The sequence below is a fragment of the Falco biarmicus genome, chromosome 12 (assembly GCF_023638135.1).
Source record: "Falco biarmicus isolate bFalBia1 chromosome 12, bFalBia1.pri, whole genome shotgun sequence".
Taxonomy (NCBI): Eukaryota; Metazoa; Chordata; class Aves; order Falconiformes; family Falconidae; genus Falco; species Falco biarmicus.
The window spans coordinates 21605555-21623326 of NC_079299.1; the positions used below are offsets into that span (position 1 = coordinate 21605555).

The 17772-nt window shown below is 51.9% G+C and overlaps 1 protein-coding gene across 3 annotated transcripts; it reads right to left on the bottom strand.

Moving 5' to 3' along the window:
- Positions 1-211: 211 nt before the first annotated feature.
- On the bottom strand, positions 212-17257 carry ABCC10 (ATP binding cassette subfamily C member 10). Of its 3 annotated transcripts, none has more exons than XM_056356805.1 (22): positions 16946-17257; positions 16251-16447; positions 13937-15305; positions 12458-12685; positions 12100-12256; positions 11248-11387; positions 10693-10772; positions 10373-10544; positions 9281-9379; positions 8863-9052; positions 8430-8507; positions 7847-8038; positions 7280-7412; positions 6710-6905; positions 5583-5926; positions 5263-5432; positions 4794-4873; positions 4122-4375; positions 3647-3792; positions 3065-3162; positions 2768-2880; positions 212-713 (listed from the first exon to the last, which is right to left on the bottom strand). In XM_056356805.1, exons 2-22 carry the CDS (start codon positions 16409-16411, stop codon positions 578-580), a joined length of 4536 nt encoding a protein of 1511 aa, XP_056212780.1. In that variant the 5' UTR covers positions 16412-16447; positions 16946-17257; the 3' UTR covers positions 212-577. The 3 variants fall into 3 exon arrangements, with proteins under 3 accessions (XP_056212780.1, XP_056212779.1, XP_056212781.1); XM_056356804.1 differs by having other exon boundaries at positions 4794-4954; XM_056356806.1 differs by lacking the exons at positions 212-713; positions 2768-2880; positions 3065-3162 and having other exon boundaries at positions 3683-3792; positions 4256-4375; positions 4794-4954.
- Positions 17258-17772: the final 515 nt, after the last annotated feature.

A 17772-nucleotide genomic window follows, 5' to 3' on the forward strand; every position in this document is an offset into this window, starting at 1 on the left:
CTGGCCCTTCAGGGGAAGGCCTTCTCCACTGTAAATGAGGAAAAGCAGCAAGGTCCTTGGGTGCGACTTTCTGGGCTTGGAAAGGTCAGTGCCCACTGAAAGTAGTAAGGGAAGAGGTAAGGTTGTCTTTGGGCAGAGAGGGCACCACTCCTGTATCTCACAGGGAAGGGAGTCTTGGGGGAAAGGGGACAGGGCCCTGAGTAAATGGAGCTTCACAAGGATGTTTCCACTTTATTTTAAACTGCATGTGAGACTAAGTCTCAGATTAGGAGTCACTGATTCTTCAGTGAGCAGAAAATCCCTCTGTAATCTCAAAGGGGATCCTTGGAGGGGAGCAGTATTCCACCAGCCAGGCTTGCATGGCCCTGAACACCAAGTCCCGTCTTCCCTACTAAAGGAAAGGCCACAGTGCCATGCCTCCATCCCCGAGGACAAACAATCGCTACCTGCAGGCAGGAATAATTCCTTTCCTCACCTCAGCAGCTCCTGGCCCTGCAGGGACAGGGCTTGTGGCTGAGTGAGAGGAAAGCCAGGCACAAAGCCAGGAGGGCTGCCTGGGCTCAGCCCAGGAGGGAGGTCACAGCTGCCCACTGTGCAGGAGGCACTGGAACAAGGAGCCATCTTTCTGGCTTAAGTGGGTAGGTGAATCCAGCTCTGCCACTCTCCCAGCTTGCATCACCAGCACACGGTCTGAGTCCAAGATGGTGTTCAACCTGTGGACAGCAAATGCCAGGACACATGTTGGTGGATCTGAGGTGAAACCCTGGATACTGCTTCCCCTGCTGCCAAAGGGTGGCCCAAGACATGCCCAGCATCAGGATCTGTGGAGCATCTCCCTGTGCACTCAGGGACACGCTGCAGTCCAGCTGCCCAGAAAGCTTCTGCACACCGCTGAAATGCACCACCTCTTAGGAGAGCACAGCAATGCCTTCCAGTTGCTGGGCATGGCAGGGCACCAGGAGCGCAGAGGGAAGCTCTGTAGAGGGAGAGCTCAGAGCATGCCTGATTCTGGGGTTGCACAAGATGTCTCCATTCCCACAAGAGAGTTACTGAGTTGCTTCTGCTTGCCCCTACATTTCCTCACCTGCCACCTCCTGAGGGCAGCAGAAATGGACTTGTGCATCAGCTGCCCTTCCCCAGCAGTCAGTCATCTTTGCTTATGCTGCCACCACCAGTGGATTTGTAGTTGCCAGACTGCCAACCACAGCATCCGCAGTATACATATATGCCCAGTTCTTCCCAGACTGCTAGCAGGGCAGCAACCTCTGGCCCTGGGGAGGGAAGACAGGGCAGCAAGAGTGCCTTTGCACAGTCGTGCACAGTTCAGTGTGAAACCACAGCCCTACAAAGCTGCAAGTCACAGGGAAGAAACTGCAGAGGATTTGAGCAGGTAGAAAGCGTATGGAGTTTGGGACTCTGGTTACACATTCATCCCCAAAAGTGCCAGGCTGCAGCACTGCAAATGACCTGGAGGGGCAAGGGACAAGTAATGAGTCACTTGCTGTCCTAGATTTCACCCATTCAATTAATAGTTCACCCAAAGCTGAATGGCACGGAAGAACCATGGGTACAAAACAAACCCATCACCACCTCTCCCTCCTTACTGCTCTCCCCATCTCCCTTCATCCCAGTGGAATAGGGGCTGAGGCCATCTTCAACCCAGTCTTGCTGCCTTGCCTTCTGCCACTCCTTCCTCTGCTGGTTCTCCTCTCTAATTACTCCTCCCTCAGAGGTGGTCTCCCTCTACCCAACCCAAACACACACCTCAGCCCACAATGCCCTTACCTTTCCACTCTATTTATGCATAATATCCCTAGTGTAGGAACAGCATTCCCTTCACACCCCTCCTGCCTCCCTCTTACCTGATGTATTTAACAAGATTCACTTAATTCACTTGCCAGGCCCAGCCCACCCCGCCTGTTATCCATTACTCCCACTTCTGTGCAGCAGGACACCAGTCCCTGCCACCTGCTCATTTGATTTTTACTTTTGTGGTAACCTTTGTGTTTTGAAAACACCCTCCATACAATTGCATAACCCTCCTCCCAGTTCTCCTCCACTTGGCAAGAGTAAGAGCACCTTGGGCAGAGAGCACTGCCTAATGCTGACCCGCTTGTTCCTTCTCAGTATTCATGTTTTGCCCTCCTCCCTCCGCTCACAACCATCTACTGCCACTACTCTTACGCTAAATCTCGGCTGTGGGGCAAGCACCGTTGCCTTGTCCTGCCTGGGCAGCATCTAGATTGCTGGCACCGGGTGCGGGCTGGAAGCAAAACTCAAGGGTTTTGGAAAACCAACCACGCAGCATCCTGCCTCATCCAGCCAGGGAGCCGGCTGCGGCCCTGGGCTGCGGGCTGTGCCGCACGGCCCTCTGCTGAGCCAGCGACACCTGCTCCTCCGTGCTGCTCCTTCCTGCGGGGTGGCTCTCATTGCGACTCGCCCTAACCTGGCAGAACCACAAGGTTCGATTCACTCCCCCGGGAGCCCTGCAGGCAGTGCTCAGGAAGGGCCATCTGCCATACGGTGTGGCGTGCTGCCTTTTGCTGTCCTCCAATTTCTGGGTGCAGCATTTTCCCATCCAGTTGTTCCCAGCACCCAAGGGCTAGTAAAGCACAAAAGGCAAACAGCAAGGTCCAGCCTTTTGCACTTGAAATGCCTCATCCCGGAGACTTCCCTGCGGAGCTCGAGGCCCAGGTATGGCAGGTGCAGCCATCACTCCCTGTGAGTGCTAGGATGAATGCAGGCACGAGTGCTGCTTCCTCCATACCTGTGAGCAATCGTCAGAACAGTTTTGTCAGCAAAGCGCTGGCGGATGGTCTGCTGCAGCAGCTGGTCTGTCTTCTGATCCACACTGGCTGTGGCCTCATCGATGCACAACACCTGCCAGGGACAGAGAGTGAAGGGAGCTCCCAAGCACCACAGGGTAGACCCCAATCCCTGCCTAGAGACAGCGCAGGGCATCTCTTCCCATCACAGCCTCAACTCTGGAGCGCTCTGCTCTGCTGTCCCCACGCAGCCATCAGCAGCTCGCTCCCCCTCGCTCCGATGGAGGCAGGGCACTCACCTTGGCCTGTGTCAGGAGGGCTCTTGCCAGACACACCAGCTGCCTCTGTCCCACGGACAGACTCTTTCCCCTCTCTCCCAGCTCGCTGTCCAAGCCACCTGCAGGGGTCAAGCTCAGCAGTCACCCCACCAGGCTCTGCACAGAGCTCCAAACCGTTCCCAGAGTCTGGGGTTTTCCCAGTAGCACTCGAAATCCCAGACCTGGTCAGGACCAAGCCTTGGGAACTAGAGCCCTTACACTTGGACACAGGCAACTTCTGGCACAGAGACGCCACGCTCCCCTAGAACTAAGGGTTGGCTTATCTCTCAGGCTGTTCTAACATCCCCTGGGGCCTGGTCTCATCAGCAACACTGTGCCACCCCATCCATCACCTGCCAGTCCTTTCCCACTGAATCTCAGGGAGTGCCACTGGGTCCCACTGACGTGTTCCCACCCTGGTCCTAGTGTGGCCTCACCTAACCAATTCCTTACTACTGCACCCACCTCACCCCTTTTCCCCAGCTCCCCTGACTGACCTGAGGTCCCCTCCCCTGTCCCAGTACCAGGGCTAACCCAGCTGCTTCTCACTGGGTTCAGACTCACCCATCTGAGTTACAGCATCCTGCAGGTGGCACTGCTCTAGCACCTCGTGGAGCTCAGCATCTGTCCGTTTTCCCTGGGGGTCCAGGTTCTCTCGGATTGAGCCACTGAACAAAAATGGATCCTGGGGGATGATGGCCAGCCTAGATCTGCAAGCAAACAAAAGCTGAGGGGTCAGGGGGTGGGTTCTGCAGAAAAGCAAAGGCCCATTTTTGGTTTTTGTGCCTAGGGTGGAGTGTCTTGGTTTGCTGTGTATCTCAGAGGCACAGAGACAGGGGTCACATATTCAGCCTGGTTTCCTTAACCACAGCTGTTCAGAAACAAGCAAGCAACTCATAAGAAGCTGCCACAATCAGACAAGAGGGTGCCATGACACTGAGCCTTTTGCTCCTCACTCTTCGCTTTGGCATCCAACCACTGACAGCTCTCAGCCTCCAGGCCCCACCAGCTACCCTCCACTCTGCTCAGCCCTCTGTACCTCAGCTCCTCCAAGCCCACCAGCTTGCTGTCAACACCATCCAGGAGAATCCGTCCTGATTTCAGCTCCAGCATACGGAAAAGGGCCAAGAAAAGGGTGGATTTTCCAGATCCTGTGCGACCCACAATCCCCACCTTCTCTCTGGGGTAAATGGTGAAGCTCACACCATCAAGCGCATTAGGCAAGCCCTCTCGGTAGGCCAGGACCACTTTCTGGAACTCCAAAAGCCCCTGGCTTGGCCAGTCAGCAGCAACCTAGGAGGGGTATCTGTGTGAGACATGGTATGACCATGACCCAGTGCCACATTCAGCCTCCCCTCCCCACAGGCCAAGCCCTATGCATCCCTTTGGATGGTTGCTTGGCTTCCAAGCAGACCCAACACACAGCCCAGCTCCAACTACAGCCCCCTCCTAGGCTTGTTTTTCTCTCACAGCTTTGATCTAGTAACCGTTGTGCTTTCCTACCCCTTCTCATCATTCCAGCCTTCACCAACTCCTGCAGAGATTCATCCCCCCTAGGGGATTTAGTGGTAAAGGATGAGCAGTCAAGGTGGTTTCTGTTGGCAAGGGCCCTCCACCCATTCACTGGAATGCCATGATCTCCCCAAGAGGCAAGTACAGAACACAGAGCCAGAAGATGGGCCAGTCTCTGAGAACACACTTGAGCTTTTACCTGGAGCAGTTTATCCTGGGGCTCCATGGGGATGTCTGTGGTGTACTCCTCTGTCCGCTCCACACTCACCATCATGGTCTCTGTCAGAGTGAAGCTGGAAATGAGGCCTGAGAGCAGGTTTGTGACAGACAAGGCATATGAGAGTGACAGACCCACAAGTCCTGCGAGGACAAAAGCATAAGCAAGAATGTTACTGGCAGGGAAAGAGCTGGGATCTTGGTGGCAGGATAAAGAAACAAGGGAGAAGTCAGCACTCTGGAGTCTGGGATCCCACTTGACGATGGGGACACACAGGAGGAGGGATAGGAGCTGATGCACTACATTGTGGGTGGCTTGTAGAGGGACAGGGAGCAGGAGCTCTGGATCTTACCAAGATCTGGGTAGGAAGATATGCAGCTCCGGGCTAGGAGATTCAGAACCCCTGGGCCACAGCCTAGGAGTTGGCACGGAACAACCCCTGGCAGCCTACCTGGGTTTCCCAGTTGCTTCTGGTGCTGGATGATGGCAATTCCTGCAATAGCAGTAACCACAGCAACCCCAATCATCTGCAAGCGGATGTCCAGCCACTGCATCGCTGTGTTGCTGGCAAAGAGGCAGCGCTGGTTCTGCTCCAGGCGCAGCTCATTCTCCAACTCAAACCTGGCAGGCACACAATAGAGATTCGCACCACTCAATCTCCATTCCTGCCGCCCCAGACCAGGGCATTCCTGCCACCCTATAACCAGCCCCACATCAGGAATACCCTGATAAAAGCCAAAGCTCTGGCTCTTCGGGCGCTTTTCCACTCACCTCCGGGTTGCCCGCATGGCTCTGATGCTACTCAGTCCTGAGAGGGTCTCTGAAAAGTGAGTGTAAATGGGAGACAGGGTGACACTGTAAAGGCGCTTGAGCTCCCGGGATGTGCGCCGGTAGTAGCGTTGGATGGAGAAGTAGAGGGCAGCCAGCGGGAGTAAGACCAGACCAATCCAAGGGAGGCCATAGGTGATTATCACCAGCATGCCCAAGAGCCCGTACATGTTGGCAAGGAAGATGTTGAGGATAAATGGTAGGCTGTCATCCACGCAGTACAGGTCTGAGGAGAAGCGGTTCAGGATCCGGCCCGTTGGTGTGGTGTCAAAGAAGGTGACTGTGGCCTGGCAACAAGGGAACCAGAAAGTAAGAGCCAGTCAGCTGAGGTGAGATCCAGCCATAAACAGTGCCTAGGAGAGCAGCACCAAGGGGAGCAGATAAGGCCGCAAAGGGCTGGCCACCAAAGCCCCCTTCCTTTCCACAGCTGGAGAAGAAATCTCAGACTCCAAAGCCAGCTCACAGCCAAACTACTTATGCTGTTCACTTGGTAAAAGCAAGGAGTCCTTCTGTGGCAAACAGCAGACAGCTACTAAGATAGCAGCCACTCAGATCCCATACTGGCCCACCAGTAGCCAGTGAGACAAGCCTCTAATCCTATCTCACAATCTTTTTACCCTGACTCTAGCCTGAGGACTCAAGGAAGCCCAAATCATAAAAAAACTTAACTGGCACATGCCAACATCAGCCCTAAATCTTGCCTAATGACTCCTTTCAATCTCATCTGAATCTGAGCTCATGATCCAGCAAAAGCTACTTTGATTTAATTGGCCCTCACCTTGGCTATACATCTAAGCCTAACGAGTGAAGAGATGCAGGTGGCAGCCACAAAACACTCCTCCAAGGAATGCAACAAGCCTTAGAGGACACATTTTGAACCCCAGCTCATAGGACCCTTGTGCTGGCTGTGGTGTAGCCCTTTTTGGATGTAGTCCTATGGGGACCTCATCAGCTAATACCAGCAGAAACCCTAACCCACCTCCCAAACCCTTACTCCCAACTATGAGAAGAACATCAAGGCAGAATGACGTGCAGGAGCCTCAGCCTGCTCTGGACTTTCTGACCATTACCTTTAGAGCTCTCTGGAGCAGTCGGTTGTGAATGACAGCGGCAGCACGGATAGTACCATAAGCAAAGAGAAAGGCCCGAAGAATGGTGAAGAGGGAGTTGGCCCCTGCAATGCTCCCATAAACTATCAGGTAGAAATTCACATCCATTGAGGCATTGGAAGGGACTGGGGTGATGTTCAGAGCTTGAATGGGGGAGCTGGAACATAGGAGGAGGAAGATTATGAATCTGTTAAGGTCCTCATGACAGTAAACTCACAATCAGGGCACAAGAACCCAGGAGCACACTCAAGGAGAAACCAGGATACTTCAACCCTTTGGCATGCTGGGACAAACACTCTTGATTACTATGCAGTTAGGAGTCTTCCATCAGTCCCAGGCAGAAGCCCTTCGGACATCTCATCAGGTCAAAGATTTTGATTTTCTTTGTCAAAGCAGCCACACATATCCCCTGCAGCAGGGTGGTCAGTTTATCCCTGCTCTCAACAAGGATCTTCACCAGAAATGCACTTAAGGGCAAAATGGGAATATGTTTCCAGCTTCCTTTGGCACCTCCTGACCAGATTCACTTACACAAGCCCAACAACGGAGAAGAGAAGCTCTGGGGAAGGTGAGGAAGCTGCGCAGACCATCACAGAGGAATTTGCTGCCTGGGACATGCTGGAGATCCAGTGTGACAGCCACCAATCTGAGATATTTCTGGATGCTGCAGGGAAAGACAGATTGCATAAAGAAGGATCCAACCTTCGAATTGGCAAACATGAAGCAGAAAAGCTGAAGGGAAAGTTTCTGGGCAACTTTTATAATTGTGTCACTGCCCAGTCTAGTCTGGGCACCCCTGCCTTCATTCTCCACTGTTAGTAGTAGCGCAGGAGCAAGGGAACAGCCTTGCGCTGCAGCAGCGACAGGGCACTGCTAGAGAAGCAGACATGCAGCTGCAGCATTGAGATGCCAGATCCTGTTCCCACATGTGCCCACTCCAAACTGTGCTACTTTAGTCTGGAGAAGAGAAAAGGGGTCTTTATGCTGCAGACAAGAGTTAGTAAACCCCTGGCCTCTTTTCTTCCCTGGACTCCACAACCAGGGAATGAAAGGAGAGGAATGGCTAAAGAGAGATATACTGCTGGGCCACTGCCTCACCTTGCATCAGGAGCAGCGAGAAGAGGATGGATAATGCCATGCAGCTGCCCACTGCCAGCCAATATGCCTTGTACACCTGAAAAGCCACTGCCCCTTCTTTCTTCTCTTCCTCCTTGTGGACAAGATGATTGTTTTGGGTTGATTCTTCTGCCTCTGTCTCTACAGCCTCTTCTTGGCTCTGTTCATCAGGGGCTGTGGGAATGGAGGTAAAAGCAAAGGTCAGTGTGTTTCCTCCTGCAGCTGCTCCTTGCCGCGCACAGACCAAATCTAGGCTATGAGAGAGACTCTTCTTCCTTCTCCTCTCCTCTTTCAAGACAGGTGCACCAATCCTGGCAGACCTTCATCCAAAGCTGGACCACAAGTGGAACAGCAGATTCAAATACTGCTCCAGACCAATACTCAATGATACATGGGCCTCCTCTCTTTCCTCTGTGCACACACTACCCACAGATCAGCACTGCCACAGCAGAGCAAGGGGGTGGGAGCTCTGCTCTAAGGCCAGCAGCCATCAGGTACAGGTTCTGTCTGGTTGGTCAACTGAGCTGTGCTGCCCCAGCCACCCTCAAGCTCATCAGATATAGACCTTCATCCTTCCGCCTCTTGTCCATATCCTTGAACTTGGGGAAGGCTTCCACGAGTGGCAGGATATCAGCTGGTGTGCCTGCAGAGAGACATGCAAATGCTTCAGTCTTGCCTCTTGCTGCGAAATGGCCCAGGTTCTTTCTCACATAACATTTCCTATTTTCTCTCACAGCATCTGCACCCTTGAAGGCCCTGCTCCGCAGAACCTGCTACGGTCTTTTGTTATCAGCTCCCCACCTCTAGGGCTGTCCTGTTCTATCTATGCATCTGTATATTCCCTTCCACCCCATCTTTGCCCATGTGCAGTGTCCTCAAGCTGATTTTCATTGGGTTCCCCACTAGTTAATTCTACTCCCTTATGCCCATCTTTGCTCAATCAATTCCAAGACTGGCACACAGGCACAAATGAATGCCTGAGAAGACAACCAGTGTACCTGTCTTAACTATCCTGCCATTGTCTATCAACAACAAGGCATCGGCTTTCTCCAAAAACTCCGTCCTGTGGGTGCAAAGGATCCTGGTCTTGTGTTTGAGAACTCCAAGAATGCATTTCCGCATAAGATGGTTGGCTACGTCTGCATCTACAGCAGCCAGGGGATCATCAAGGAGGTAAAGCTCTTTCTCCTGAGAGGGAGACAAAAGATAAGGATACAGTTGCTGGTCCTGCCAGGCAGTGCTGTTGAGAAAAGCACAAGTGCCTCCGTGTGGCACATCGCCAGCACCTTTAGGCCAGCACGATGCGGTTTAAGACGTGCTGCCAGAGCATAGTGTACAGCTGGGTGCCTCCAGCTTCTTTACATCTGACTTGGCACAGGGCACAATCTGCCATGGCATGACTCCTTTGCTATTTACCTGGTAAACGGCTCTGGCAAGGGCTATTCGAGCCTTCTGTCCTCCACTGAGTGTCACACCATTTTCACCCACCTGTGTCTGGTCACCTGCTGGTAAAATCTGAAACATTCAAGGCAATCCATTTAGAAATGACAGGAAACTACTGAGGACCCAAAACCAGAACACTGGTGTCCCCTTCGTGCCTCTGGCAGTAATTTCTTAGGGTGACACCTTACAAAATTTAAACAATGCAACAGTCTATACACAGAATCTGCAGACAACTGGCAAGATTGGCATTTATGTAACTAAACTCACTTCAGAATAGGGCGGCCACATCTAAACTGCCTGTTGACAGCAACTTCTGGTCTAAGATAACTCTGAAGTTGCAGGGAATTCTCTGGGAGAGCAAGAGCTGTGTCTGCACCAAAATCATGCCAGGGTCCATCCAAACAGTTTAGCAGTAAAAATTGCAGTTTCACTAGCTGGAAACAGTTTCCTCTTGATTTGGTAGCACAGGCATAGTCTACTACTTCTCAAATAAATATCTCGCCTTCACAGAGTATTCATAGCTCCTGCCAAAGTAAGCAGGAGCTCCTAGTGCTTGGCACTTCAGAAAATCAGACATCAGGTTATACACTGGGAGGTGAAGGCTAGCTTCCTACCATGTAACAGCCAGGTTTGCTGGCTAGTACAGACATAAGCCTCAAGCCTAAAATGTGTGTATTACTGACAGTAGGACCACAGACTCAGCCCTTCCAGATGTCAGGGAAGTTCCTTCTGATCCAAAAAAGCATCAGCTGCTGATAGGTTCTGCCTGAAAAACCTGGCAGTCATCAGCTCTGCAAGAACAAATCCTTTCCCCAGGATCAAGAAAGAGCTTTTGGCTCAGTAGCAGAACAAAACATTCAAAGTGCTACCAGAATGACTTCATACCTTACAGAACCGTGGGGACAGGTATAATCTGGAATTGGTAATCAGAGTAACACTGTGTGATTGGGACACTGGAAAAGCATTCTATAGCCTGAAAGAATGAGAACTGCTCCCAGTGAGGCTCAGACTGGATGCAAAAGCTGGCCAAGAAGGTCCAGGCAGGTTTACAGTTTAGGCACTCACGTTCAAGTCCTCAGAGAGGGCACAGGCTTCCACCACCTCCTCATACAGCCTGGCATCATATTCCCGCCCAAAAAGGATGTTCTCACGGACAGTGGTAAACTGTATCCAAGGCTCCTGAGTGGCCAGACCAAATCCTTGCTCCAGGTCACAAATATACACTTGTCCACCTTGTCTGCAAGTACACCAGAAGTGGGTAGAAAGGGCAACAAAGGAGAACTGCTGGCAGATAAAAATGGCCTACAAATAGGAATAGCACTGGATAATCCCTGCCTGCTGTGGCACAGAGAGACCAGGCAGGGAGAAGTCTTTAGGCTACTCACTTGATGAGTTCTCCAGTGATGGCTGCAAGCAGAGAGCTTTTGCCAGAGCCAACCTTCCCAACAACCCCTAGGAGCATCCCCTGCAAAAAGAAACGAAAAGGAACAACCTGATGCACTAATACAGAGTAGCTTGTCCAGATTTCTTAAGCCACACATAGACTGTAAGAAAGCTGACTGCTGTCTTAAACTAGGACTACCTCACAGGTGCAGCAGCAGAGCTGGGTACAGTTGCTGGGTAAACGAGACTCGATGTGGCAGGACACAAGCCTGCAAAGGAGTATTAACCTGGAGCCCAGCTGTGTTCCTTGCCCAGTCCTCTGCTGCAGCAGTGGTAGGAAGCAGAGGGAGCTGGTTCATCTCTTGGCTGTAAGCTAGCTATGCATGGATCCCCTCCAGCACCCTTTAGCTCTGAGAGACGTGATGTGTGTCCTGTGCCTCCTGACCAAGAGAAGATTTTAATGCAAGGCTCGTAAGATCAGGAAAACATGAAAACTTGCCACCCCTGCTCTATTATTTGTGCCGTTCTTCGCTGTTACCTCCCGCATCCTTGCTCACCTTTCTCACTGACAGGTTCTCAATGTGCAGGTGCAGAGTGCCTGTGGATAAGGGATGCCTGGTGCTTTCCTCCTCAACTGGCACCCACGAGAAGACTGCACATCGCATCTCCATGGCAGTAGCAGTACCTGAAGGGCTATCTGCAAGAGAAAAGCAGCGCAGCATTGCACTGCTATGAGAAGGCTGGAAAATGAAAACCACCTGGCATCGCAAACACTATCAGCTTTGTTCCCAAATGGACGAGACCAAAGACAGGGCACTGCTATGATGCCCTTGACGCAATCACAGAATGAGACGCTTGCCTGCTGACTTGCCCTTAAATTTATACCCCCCTCCAACCCTCTTCTCTCCAGCTCCCACCAGACACACATGGTGACCTGCTGGCTGTCAGGGAGACACTATAAGGATAACCTGGTTTTACTATTGCTGAAGGTAAAAGAATGGCAGGGAACTGGCAAAAGGCAAGGAAGGAGAGAAAGGGAGCTGAGATGGCTCAGGAGAGGGGCACCCACTCAAGCCTTTCTGCCAGGCAAAGCCAAGGTTGTTGATGGCTTCAGTGTCAGAGGAGCTCTGGACAGAGGAGGGAGCAGCTTATTCTAAAGGGTCACTAATGCCAGGGTCTGTGGGGACAAGCAATTGCCTATATGGTTGGCAGAATAATGTCAGAACCTCGTCTCCCATTCTTCACAGAAATAAAGTGCCTTCACTCTGCCTCTGACAACTGAACATCTTGAATCGTGGGGGTGACAGCCAGCTGCCTTCCAGTACTGCTCCTGGGCCTCACACCTCAGCTCTCTGCTCCAAATGCCCCCTGCCCAGGGTCCCAAGCCCAGCAGCATCCTTCATCTTTACCTAGGGCATAATAAGTGTCCAGGTCCTGGTCCACAAGTTCAAGGAAACGCTGGATTCGATCCAGGGAAACTTTGGCTTCCAAGGTCCCATTCAACACCCACGGGAAGTTGTTGAGGGGGAGAATAAGCATCCCGACAAGGGCCAATGCTGTGAACACCTGCACAGGTAAGGAAAAAGCAATGAGTTTGAGGCAGTACCTCCCTTGCATCTTGTATCCTTCAAACAGCTTCACCAGTGAGAGCCTGAAGAGCTGTGGGGAGACACGCTGGGTTTATTTCCCACAGAAGATGCCTCAGGACTGCAGCCCTGCTGTAGATTGCACAAGACAAGGTCAGAGCTCTCCCAACTACCTACTCACCTTTGTGGCAGTGAGCTGGTGACCCAACAGGACATACGTGATGAAGATGGCAATGGAGACAACAACAGGCAGTGCTGCCCAAAGATACACACACACAGCATCCAGGTACTTGATAGCTTGTAACATCTGCAGCTCTTTAGCCCGGCAAGCATTTATCCTGGTGCTGAAGTGCTTCTCCCAAGCATAAAACTTGATCACACGAATGCCACACAGGAACTCTGTCATTAGCTGCACGCAAAAAGGAAAAACACATAGAATAACCAGTGCCAGCATACTGCACCAAATGACAGTTAGGCATCTGGGTTTGCAGTTGCCTCCTGCTAAAAGCCAGAGATACCAGGAACCATTTATTGCTAACAAAGACATAAACTCAAGTGGCAGCTACTGGGAACTTTGCCCTCACTCATTCCACCATCTTCCTCAGTCACCTGTGCCATGTACAACTCATAAGAAGGCAAATTACTACACTACTTCCCAACTGAAGGATTTGCAAAACAGATGAACAGATGTGTGGAATTACTAGCTCCAGCCTGGATGCTATTTACCTGCATTGACCAGACAGCATCTTGAGATAATGACACCTGACTCTCAGGTGGGGTGCCACCATAACACAGCTAGCCTGTACACAGAGCCTGGCTGGCTCACATCCAGCAGCTCAGGTGTGCTTGCAGCATGCCACCCTCTCATTCCTGCTCTCAGGTCAGCATGTGCAGAGCAAGCTGAGATGTGTCTGTCCCCGACATAAAAAAAAAGCTAATGAGAGAGGGTTCACTTCACAAACCAGTCCTACAATAGTTGGAGAAAGTCCAGCATACCCCACACAACTAGATGCATCTTCTGTTGAGAAAAGAAATATTTTAAAGCTCCCAACAGCTCTGACGTGGAGTTGACTTATGTTTCATGCTTCCAAAGCATGATGGAAATGGCGAGTGAAAATGCTGCTCCCTCATATTAGAGATAAAAGGCTAAAAGGTGGGAATCAAATGTTTGACATATGGGAAGGAGGGAGATAGTACCGTAAATATGCCAAAAGCAGCGGAAAAGATGACTGAGGGTCCAAGCTTGGAGCAATATATAAAACCACTACATCTGTGATCACTGCCTTTGTCCAGACTGCAGACCACCTCACCACTGATGGCATTACTGGAGCAACAGGATGGAAGCATCCCTAGAGGAAGCAATTGAGGCTCCTACCTGAACTACTATACACAGAGAAAAAACCTACCTGCAAGGGAATCTGGACTAGCCCAGGGGGAAAGACAAACATTGGAAGTTCACTATCTTGTGAATGATGAAACCGCATCACCCTGAAACACTTCTGAACTGAGAGTGTGTGTGCCCTCTCTAGCATTTTTCCCAACAGCTGTGATTCAATTAGCCTGCTTTGGATCATGTCAAGGAACCAAAAGGCCAATATTCCAGGGACAAACAGGGAGGAAATACAGTAACAAACTCAGAGAGCCACCAGCTGCCCCTCACCTTGACCCGTATGTCCTTGTGTTTCAGCATCTCCTTGTTGTTCATCATGATGCAGTTAGCTATGATCTTGTTGATGGGCACAAGCAGCAGTGCCAGGGCCAAGCCTCCTAGAAAGGCTACCCCCACTTGCTGATAGAGGAGGTAGAGAGTAATGGAAAACTGGAAAGGCAGGCTCCACACCTCGTGGAAGCTTTGGCAGAAGTTGATCAGTCTACTGGTGTCTGTGCTCATGAAGTTGACGATTTCCCCCACAGTGAAGCGGGTAAGGCTGGTGCTGCTGACGCGCAGAGCCTTGCGGTAGATGGCAGAGATGACAGCAGCCCGCACCATCAGCATCACCTTATTCACCTCATAGCTGAACTGGTTCCGCAAGAGAGCTCCCAGGAAGGAGCCAGCAAAGAGCCCGAGGGCATAGAGCACCCCGTGGCTCAGAGGCTCCTGCCGTGACTCCATAAAGTTCACCAGCAGGTTCAGAAGCAAAGGACCTGAAAAATCCAGCAGGTTGCCAGCCAACTTGAGAAGTCCAAGGGAGTAGAAACGAAGCCCAAAGGCCGCATGAAGGACTGAGAAGAGTCGCACAGCTTCCTGGGCACGGTGTGAGCTGTCCAGGGCATTGCCAGTCCCATCACCTCCAGCAATGATTGGGCTAGTAAGAGACACTGGCTCCTCCTCTACTTGGTGCAGAGCTGCCTTCTTCTGCCAGCAAGAGTAGAAACGATCACAGACCCTGGCAGTCTGGAGTAGGCGAGGAAGCACATAGACGTCCTGGGGCTGGTTCAGCTTCCACTGATAACCACATTTCATAAGAGGGTTCATCCAAACATAAAAGAAGTGAGAGAGCCAGCTCTCACCATCTTCTGCCACTCTCTGCTGATCAGGCTCTGGGAACCTTGACTCTGGGACAAGCAGGTCTTGTTGCCAGGAGCGATTGATGGAGAGGAAGTCTTGCCTGCCAGCAGTGGGGAAGAGGTAGCCGATCACATACACAAGCAGAGAGGCCAGCTGCAGACACAGAATGGCAAACCTGGAGGAGGCAGCAGGGTGGGCAGGGGACCAAGCTGTCCCACTTTGGCAGTACCACACCAGTGTGATGATGAAGGAAGGTAGGGGTAAGAGAGTGAGCAGAGTCAGGACTGCAGGGCCCCTGGTAGAGCCGTGAATGGACCTGCAGAGCATGAGAAGTGCGAGGCCATGTGTGAGCCATGTCAGGGTGGCAGTGCCATTTGCCAACACTTCCAGGTACACAGGGCCCAGCTCCTGCTGAGAAACGGTGGCTGGGATGGTATCAGCAAGGAATAGGCCAGCAAGTACAAAGGAGGCGATGATTCTGCATCCCCAGCCTGGCCTGCAAGGCACCCCAGAGACAGATCTAGAGGAAGAAATAGCAGAGAAGAACTTTACAGCTGAAATTCCACCACCTCTCAGCCAGCACTCTTCCCTTTCTTTTTCTCCTCTCCCACTCTTTATCTGTTCACTCTTACTTAACCTCCTGGATTCATCTCCCTAGATTTCTAAGTTTTTCAGACTGTAGACATTGCTAAACTACATCAAGTCAGTATAGTCCAGTATCTTCTATGAGACACTCAGATGCTATCAAAGAATAGCATTTCTCTACAGAAATGTATTTGCATACTGATATTTTGTAGTCAAATCAGACTCCAATCCTTGAGGATTAGCAGAAAAAAATTATATTTAACCTCTTTAATACAAATTCTGGATTATCAAGTTCTCTGTGTCACATCTCTCATCCTTGATTTCTCTTGTCTTTCTGTCTTTTGTCTAGAAACATGATGTTTATCACCGCTGGTGTCAGCGATACTGTGCGTGTGAAGTCCATAATCTACTGCCCAACAAAATACTTCACTATCATTTGATTCATTATCATTTGTGGCCTTTCAATATCAGTGAATGTTTACAAATTTCAGAAGAGGGTAAACAGAAAAACAATTTTTGGTTTCTCTGAACACCGTATTACCTTATATACATCTTCCATGCCACCTTAGATTTATATCCACTCCCAGAAGACTCCTGGTTTTTGCAATCCCCATTCATTTAAATGCTTTCAAATTATTTTCTGTGATTTTATGCCCACTACCCTCTCTATTCTTTCTGGGTTCCTTTCTGCAATGGAGGGACCAGAGATGTACACTGTACTCAGAATTAGGACGGATCCTGACAAATGTAATAGCATTATAATATTTGTCCTTCTCTAATTACATATTCAGCACATTATAGGGAGATATGATTTCCAGCCTTTCCACCCCACCTCCAGTCCCACACAATAATCAAGAGCCAGACAAGTTAGTTGTCATACCTTGGAGCGCCAAGGAAGCAGGCACTGACCGCTGCAAGGATCACATGAGGAATCACATTTAATGCCAGCTGATCAAAGCAGTGGCTAACACTGCCATGAACCCACACAGGGAGTGGATCTTCTGGGCTGGTTCCACACAAACCAGCCAGAATATTCTCCATCCTTTTCTGGGAATTCAATATGAGAGACAGGAGCTCCTAGGGTAGAAAAGAAAAACCAGCATAAGGTACAAAATGAAAAAAGCACAGCCCCAGCGCAAGGCAGACTTTGGTAAGAAATGAGCATAGTGCTGGAAGCAACTTCCTGGATCACACAGTCCAGGCCCTGCTAATTGCGCACTTGATATCATATCATCCACTTTACAAAATGATCAAGCTCCAGCTTAAAATAAACTGGTGTTTGTCCCCTTGAGTCACCCTGGGACCTCAATGGTCTGTGAATGTGAAGCTTTCTGCTTATTTCCAGGCTGATTTTTTTCCCATGGACAAGTATATCCTTTGAAACTAACATCAGGAGGCATTTGCCTTTCTGTTGATGGCCCTAAACAATCTTTTGAGTTGCTTAAACAATAACTTATCGATTATATTTTCATCTTCAAAACAACTCCCACTGCGGTACTAGACAGCGTGTAACATCACACCCCCTGCAGCTGCCAGGGGAGGATGCTCGTGCCCATACAGAGAAGCCGGCGGTACCTCCAGGCCCGGCAGGGCAGGGGATGCAGCAGGACCCCGTCCCGGTGTGCCGCCCTGCGGGCTGGCGCACCCCGGGAAGGCCCCGGCTCGCCGGCGATTCCTGCTGGCACCGGCTGGTCCCACCTCCGGCCCGGGGCCGGCTGAAGCGCGGAACGGAGGCGGCGCACCCGGGGGTCCCGCCCGCGGCAGGCCCGGCGCCGGCCTCTCCGCACGCCCCGTGGCCCGGCGCGGCGGTCGGCAGGCTGGGCCTTAGTCGGGGCTTCCCCGCACCCGGCGAGCCCCGGTCACCCCCACCGGTGGCCCCTGCCCACGCTCCCGGGCACGACAAACTTTGACCCCTGCCCCCCGCCGTACCTCGGCTCGCTCCGCCCCCCCCCCCCCCCGCCGCACTCACCGCAGGGGGAGAAGGGGGCACCGGGCCGCTCCGTGCGCCCCCTGGCGGGCGGGCGGACGCGGCGCAGCCCTGGCACCGGCCGGGGCGGGTGCCGAGGGGTCGGGCCGCGGGACAGGAGCCGCGGCGGAGCCGGGCACCAGCCGGCGAGCAGCCAGGGGAGAGTGGGAGTCAAACCGGGCGATCTGGGCCAGGCATCCGCTCGCAGGTGCCATCGCGTCCCAGGCGGCCCCAGCGCCAGTGCCGTGAGCGCCGTGCCGGCGGCGGGGCGCTGGAGCCCGGAGGTTCGGTCAAAGCATGGGGCCAGACGAGGAGAAGCAAACGAATGAAACACGCGCAGCTCGTTCAGGCTTCTAGTTAAAAACACACCGAACCATCAGTCCCCGGTCACAAATGTGGGTTCTCCCCAAACTCCTTTAGCTCCCTCGTGGTGATC